The sequence below is a fragment of the Lolium rigidum genome, chromosome 1 (assembly GCF_022539505.1).
Source record: "Lolium rigidum isolate FL_2022 chromosome 1, APGP_CSIRO_Lrig_0.1, whole genome shotgun sequence".
NCBI classification, from domain to species: Eukaryota; Viridiplantae; Streptophyta; class Magnoliopsida; order Poales; family Poaceae; genus Lolium; species Lolium rigidum.
In genome coordinates this window covers 324,482,629-324,490,125 of record NC_061508.1, presented here as the reverse complement: position 1 = coordinate 324,490,125, position 7,497 = coordinate 324,482,629, and the positions used below count along the sequence as shown (strand labels likewise).

At 47.2% G+C, this 7,497-nt stretch overlaps 1 protein-coding gene across 1 annotated transcript; it reads left to right on the top strand.

Annotated features, from left to right (window-relative positions):
- The first annotated feature begins 4,024 nt into the window (after positions 1 to 4,024).
- On the top strand, positions 4,025 to 4,705 carry LOC124684305. The gene is made up of 2 exons (XM_047218649.1): positions 4,025 to 4,335; positions 4,369 to 4,705. Exons 1-2 carry the CDS (start codon positions 4,025 to 4,027, stop codon positions 4,703 to 4,705), a joined length of 648 nt encoding a protein of 215 aa, XP_047074605.1.
- Positions 4,706 to 7,497: the final 2,792 nt, after the last annotated feature.

Below are 7,497 nucleotides of genomic sequence, written 5' to 3'. Positions count from 1 at the left end.
GGCTGCTAGAGGAACCGATTGGGCACGCAGATTAAGCGTGTGGCCGTGTGGGTGGCCTGCCCTCAAGGGGAGCTAGCTACCTCTGGAAGGGCGTCAAGAATGGCTGCATCGGCACAGGTGAGTACGTAGGCATGCATATGCACCCTAATTAAACAATTCTAATCCTATCGTTAATTAGTCTGTACTATTATTAGCTGAACTTGTTAAATTAAGTGCACGTGTTTCTTTTCTCCTATTGTTTAGCGATAAGGCCAATGAGAAATAATTTAGACAACTCTTTTTTACTACTTTCATATTGAGATACACCTTGTATTGGACTGACTCCAAGTCGTTCGAGGTAATATACAAACGGTGGGGATTCCCCCCCCCCCCCCGTCACACTCGAAAAAAAATATTGACAAATATTGCAGCAGGGTGGAATGGCGACCCTAGCCAGCCAGCGGTTAGTTCCGGACCAAACAAAAATTCCTTTCTAGTTTATTTTTTAACTATAATGCGAACTATTTATGAAAAGTTTTGCATATTTGTGGTAATGCAGACTATAATTAGCTAAACTTGTAAAATTAAGTGCACGTGTTTCTTTTCTCATATTGCTTCGCGATCAGACAAGAGAAATAATATAGACATGTATCATGCACACGCTTACTATTTGCATAGTGAGAAATATTGCAGTGGTGGTATTAAAGGGCAACCCTAGCTAGCGGCCGCGTGCACAAATTTGTTGTTGCCAGCGAAAATCTTTCCTATTTTAAATATTCAAATGTTTTATCTCTCAACCGTTAACTCAGATTTAGGATCCATTTTCACTAATAAATTGGTCTCGATGAGATTTCTAAAACTAGATCTCATATTTATATGAATGTTCAAAAAATCCGGTGATCACAAGATTAATTATTATTTGTTCAATAGGTACTCGTGGGGCAACAGTGTCGATTAGACATAATCGTCTGTGTTACTCGCTTGGATAATTTAATCCGTCCGTCTGACGGCAACTAAACAACATCGATTGATTGAGAGGCTAGGACAATGCTCCTCTTTTCAAGAAAAAAAAAATTATAGGCACCGAAGCCCTTTTGCTCTGGCCTTATGATGTTATGAGCATTATATCATATGGCTTACCTCAGTTAGAGACTTAGAGTTCTATTTTGTTCTTTATTGTTTTTAAGGTTAGCTCAATATGTGAGTTTTATTGCGTCGAGGTTTGTAGATAGTTTAGGAAAAGAATTAAGCGACGAGTGTCAATCAACTTCCATGGAAGTAGAGTCGACTTCAAGTATTGTTCTAGAAAAACTAATAAAATTGTTCATGAGCAGGCTAGGTTTTGTTTTCAGTCAAAAAAAGTTCTAACCGAATCGATGATCCCCCTAGCTACATCTTAATTGAACTTATAAACGTTGTAACTATTGTTTGAAATTAGCGTGGTTGATTTCCCTCAAAAAAAAGTGAGGCTCTGCAATAAAAGAATTTGACGGACCATATCGCACGTGCCCTGAAAGAACAACAAAGGGCATTTTAGTTATGACATACACTGAAACAAAATGATTGCGTGACACTATGTATGTGCCTTGGTCATAGTTAACAACTACAGTACTTTGAAAGAAGGAATTATGGGAGCAACCTGTGATGCGGGTCATAATAACACAACACAACACTTTGAGCTGCCGGCCAGACCAGACGGGCGCAAGCAATAATCCATAGTACGTTCCGTACGTCGGCAGATTAGTTAAGCCAAGGCGTGGGTCGACGCCTCGACGGGGAAATAATTTCACCCCGCCGACGGTACCGCGTCGCGCAACACGAAGGTCGCGTGATGAAAGCTTAATTTTGCCTTTTTCAATGAGAAGTTCATTTTAAAACCATTTGAATATTTGGGTTTCTAGCGAAGGGAGCTCCAAAAAACAAAACCAACTTTTTTAACCTGACGAAACTTTGAATAACTTAATGATACCTCGTGAAATATTTTTTTTAAATAGTCTATTTCATGCTGTGTTTCAAACTTTGTTCATCATATAGTAAGCAAAATAATTGTTAACTTCCTTAGGTTTCAAACCATAAAATAGTAAATACATGGATGAGAAACAAGATAAAAACATCAAATGTGTTTCATTATGAATCATGTTGTTTCATTGTGTGAATCATAACCTTTCACTGTGTTTTGGAATTCGGGTTTTGAATTTTGTTAATTTGAGCTTGTTTAAAATATCATCGAAATAAAAATACAGGTTAATTTGAACAAATTGTTATATAGATATTCATTCCAACACATATAACTCAAATCTGTGTATGAAAAAATAGGATGTGTGTATTAATAGAGATGAGAGACTGCTAGTGGTGAGTAGACATTGTTCCATGTTACATATCCTAACACTCAAAAATTAAAGGTGCATACATGCACGGACATATGCATTTCTCCCAAATGGTTGAGTTGAAATCTTGTGTAACCTTTGATCTCAATTCAACAACAGTTGCAGTAAAAGAAAACGTAGGACCCTAGCTTATGGGTTATGGCCGACCATGTGACCTTGTCGCCACTGCCATCGCTTTCCTCTCGTCCTGTTTAGCCTCTAATTATGCTTGCTCGTCGGCTTAACACAATCCAACTATCATATTCATATCTGCCGCTCCGGTATCTCAAGTGGATTAACGAAACTGAATTGTAACAAAGACACAGGCAGGGTCGTTGCTCCCACTTAATAAACAAACCTACATGTAAGCAATGATAAGCAGACAAGGAAAGCCGTCAACTGGCACCACCTTTGCACTAACTTTGCAGGGGCATGTGAGGAGCCACTCTACCCCTACAGGGATTTGCATCAGATCGGCCTGACAGCTTTAGATAGTAAAATCCCGATCCATCTCTTTCTTTGCACCTTTTTTTTGCATCAGATCGGCAGGATGTGGTGTTGCCAGCGCCACTGTACATAATGTTGGATCTTCAGATCGATCTCGTGTACAGATGCACAAGATCCGACGCTTCAAGAATCAAGATACACACATGCACTACGGGAAAAACTTTCTTTGCCGTGCAACTATTTGCACGGCAAAGGGCCTTATATGCACGGCAAAGGCTTTGCCGTGCGTTGCCGCACGGCAAAGACCGCACGGTAAAGCAATCGACGGCAAAGGCTTCTTTGCCGTGCGCCTCGTCAATGTTGCACGGCAAAGGTCTTTGCCGTGCGATGCCGCACGGCAAAGGTTGCTTCTTTGCCGTGTGCTAAATATGGTTTATCTAAAAAAAAGCTCCAAACTGATCGGTCTGGGATTCGAACTAGGACGCAGAGTAGAGAAAGCGTGCAACCTTGCCACTGAGCTAAGCGTTCGTTTGTTGATAACTATACCACGCCACACCTTTTGAGCAGAGAAGAAATCTAGTTTTTACATCTTTGCCGTGCGTTTACACTAGGCAAAGGCTTGCTTTGCCGTGTGTTTGTTAAAAACACTAGGCAAAGACTTGCTTTGCCGTGCGTTTGTTAAAAACACTAGGCAAAGGCGTGCACGGCGATGCCTTTTGTGCTTTGCCGTGTGTCAGCGTCTTTGCCGTGTAGCCTATCTTTGCCGTGCGCTATGTTGGTCCTTTGCCGTGCAACTTTCTTTGCCGTGGCGCTCTCTTTCGTCGTTGCCGTGAATCAAATCTTTGCCGTGCGCTCGTGTACCGTGTTTGCCGTGGCCAAAATCTTTGCCGTGCGTTTTTCTACGTGCGCACGGCAAAGAAATCTTTGCCGTGCGGAAACACACGGCAAAGATGCAATGCACGGCAACTGCAGTTTTTCCCGTAGTGATGGCAACTAATGTTTCACGCGTTATAGCCGTAGAGGCAACAGCGGGCAGCGGCAGTAATCCTTCTACCGGCCGGCGCACTGCGTGCATGTGAGCTCACCCGTGCAGCAGCAGCTGCAACTAACTCAGCTTCCTTTCTATAAAGATCCGACACGAATCAAGAGCAGCCGCACTTACTACAAGTGAAGAAGGAGATCGATCACTCAGAGAAGCTGTGAGCAGAGTGCACAGAGCCACAGAGGCAGTGATGGACTGGTACGCGTGGCTGTCCAAGGCGGGGCTGACCCCGGCGGCGACGTACGAGTACGGCCTGCTCTTCAGCGAGAACGAGCTGGAGCCGGCCGACGCGCCCGACTTCGACCACGACCTGCTCAAGAGCATGGGAGTCGCCGTCGCCAAGCACCGCCTCGAGATCCTCAAGCTCGCCAGGAAGGACGCCGCTGCTGCGGCCTCCGCCAACTCGCTGTCCTCCTCCGTGACCGCGCGGCTGGCGCGAAAGGCCGGCAAGTGCATCGCCCGGTGCGCGCGCCGGCTCGCTGGAGGTGGGAGGGCGTCGACGTCGGTCGTGCCGAGGATCTGCAGCAGCGGCAGGGCGTCGACGACCGTCGTGCCGAGGATCTGCAGCGGCAGCGATGACGTCGTGGTCCGCGCCGGCGCGGTGCGGCGGAGGAGGGGCGTGAAGAAGATGGTGCTTATGATCACGGACAGCGGCGTTGCCACGGGAGCCGGTGGTGGTGTCCGGTTCTCGTCGGGGTCGTCGCAGAAGGCCAGCCTCATGTTCCACGACTGCGCCTACGAGGAGGATGAGGAGGAGGAAGACGCGAGCGGCGGCGAGGAGGAGCAGAGCTCCGACGGCGGCGCCGCCGCCGCCACCGGAAGAGGCGAGATCAAGTGGGACTGCATGTTCCAGGACCTCAAGCCGACGTGAGAATTGCGTGACGATCAACAACCTAGTTCATCAGTTTCAGTCGATCCATCATTCTGCCCATCTCGTGTTTCTTGTTAATGTTCTGTTCCTGCGAGTATTACCTACCGCGCAGTAGAAACTAGATTCAGAGTGATCTGTCAAGATTCCACAACTCCTAGAATTACTAGTAAAATCGTTTGATCTGTCTACATGAATGGGCCGGTACATGAGTACGAGTGAGTGAAGGACAAGACCGATCTGCACCACGCTTTGCCATGAATCTCTCTATTTCCAGGTTATGTGAGAAACTGAACTAATCTGTTTTATCCAAGTCAAGTCAACCTCCCGAAGAAAGCGCGGTAAAGTCGACATGCACCAAGTGAAACGAAGTCCAAAAAAGTGCAAAACCTGATGATGACCAAGAAAAGCAAAAGTCCATCATATCCCACATTCAACAGATGACATCGTTATTGCTCGTCTATAATTGTGTCTCGTCCATCCATACACAATAAGGATTGTGAATAGGGGGTGAAAATAGAACCGATGCTTTTAGACCGTCTCACTGTCTTCCAAGCTTGGTTTAGAGAAACCAGCACGGTCTATTTGAAGAGCTCTCCTTCAGGAATCCTCCTTAATCGAAGTTGAGGGGCTATATTTGGTTTTTTTTCCAGCCCATGTATACTCGTCTGTATACATATACGATATCTATACGCCACGTTAGAAAAAAAGAGGTCACGTGACCGGGTAACCACCTAGCTGCCTAACTACTGCCCCATGGCGTGCGTGCGTGGTTTTGAAACCTGTTAGCGGCGTACGCATCCTCTGAGATCCGACGATAGTGCCGCCAGATGATGGAATCGCTGCACCCTGATCCTGCTAATTAAGGTTGCTACACGTGACGGTCGTCTCCGCCATTACCGGTGATATTGTGGCCGCTCCAGATCCGACAGTCCTTCGATGGAGGGTACCCTCTGTTCCCAGCGAGGCTAGGGTTAGGGTCTGTGCTCGATCCTATCGAGGTGTTGGGATGGTCAGGTTGAGCGTGCGGCCACAGTCAGGTTCTCCTTCTCCTGCTCGTGCGCGTAGGCTTTTTCCTGCGACACATCACCATATATACATACCTAAATTACTCGTACAAGACAACACGGTCTATATAGGGCCACTACAGGGTCTACAGGGTCGTCGCAGAAGGCCAGCCTCATGTTCCACGACTGCGCCTACGAGGATGAGGAGGACGACAACAACACCTGCGGCGAGGAGGAGCAGAGCTCCGAAGGCGCCACAGACGCCGGAAGAGGCGAGTTCAAGTGGGACTCCATGTTCCAGGACCTCAGGCCGACGTGAGAATTGCGTGACGATCGACAATAGTTTCTGTCGATCCATCATTCTTTTCTGTCCCATCTAGTGTTCCTTGTTAATGTTTTCTTGGTGAGCTTTACCTACCGTAGAAGAACGGTCTGCATGACAGACGTCGCCAGGAATCTGTCTATTTCCGGGTTATGTCAGAAACTGAGCAAATCTGTTTTATGTAGTCAAGTCAACCTCCCGGAGAAAACGCTACTAAAGTCGACATTAACCTAGTGATCCGTGACATGAAGTGCAAAACTTGATGATGACCAAGAAAAGCAAAAGTCCATAATACTACCACATTCAGCAGACGACATCGTTATTGCTCGTCTATAATTGTGCCCTACTCCATCCATACTCCTACTTAGGGGTGAAAACATAATGGATAATTTTTGATGCTTTTTTTTGCGGGGGACTTTTTGACTCTTTATTTGACTAGAAGCTTATTAAATATGGTTTGGAGAAACCAATAAGGGCGCGTTTGATAGCCATGCCTCGCTTTGGCTCGCATCGGTCCAACAATTTTCGATCTATTTGGTTGCCTGTGCTGAGTGTCGTTGTTGCACGAATCGGTTCTCAAAGCATCGTCGGGTGACCTGGAGGAATGCCCAGTTTCAGTTCCCAGCGGTGTAGGCAAATCTCGAACGCGGTTGATGCAAAAGAGAATCTTCGGCGCACGCGCGGAGACGAGGATGGAGATGGCGAGAGCTGCGGCGTGCATCGGCGAAAAGCGAAAAGGGGGTGGGAAGGATTCTGTCACCTCCCGCCGCGCCCCATCTCCTATTTCTACCCCCTCCACTCTCCCCCCAAATTTCGAGCTCCTCCTCCAGTCGGCAAGCAGGTAAGAGGCGCACGCATCTCCGGTCGGCGACGGTGGCAGTGCCGGCGGTAGCGACTGCATCTGGGTGGCTTTATCTACTTCCTGGTGCAGCACATCTTCACCTCCGGCGATGACTATAAGGAATCCCTTATCCCGGTACCGTGGTTATGTTTAGATCTAGGTGAGGAGTTGTCAGATCTTGGCTAGGGTTTGGTCGTGTAGCAGTGGTTAGTCCGGATTGTGCTGAGCTATCATGATCTTGCTAGGTTTCGACATTTCCAGTTGTTTGTTTGTCCCAAATATGCTGAGCTACCATGATCTTGCTAGGGTTTGTGTTGTTCACGGTTGCAATTAACTGCTTGTATGATTTAGGATGATGTTGGTATGGTTAGTGTTGTCCACTTTAGGCATGACTTTGCTCCCAAGTAGATTCATGTTATATGTACTACAATGTGTGTAGGACTCCTTATGTGATGACTTTAGCCAGGCGCTTGTCTGCGTTGGGGACTCTCAGAATCCTTCACAAGTTCCCGATTCACAGCCCCTCTTTGAGTCGAAGGTGGCGGTCACCCCTCCGCCGGCCGTCAATGGGAATGTGGCTGACCTGGTGGCTCAGGTAGCGGCAGAGGTCGCGGCCAGGTTGGCC

Excerpts from the sequence above, each read along its gene's own strand:
- LOC124684305 (XM_047218649.1), top strand. The coding sequence starts at position 4,025 with ATGGACTGGTACGCGTGGCTGTCCAAGGCGGGGCTGACCCCGGCGGCG. Across the intron at positions 4,336-4,368 it reads GGAGGTGGGAGGGCGTCGAC|GGCGTCGACGACCGTCGTGC; the intron begins GTCGGTCGTGCC and ends CAGCAGCGGCAG.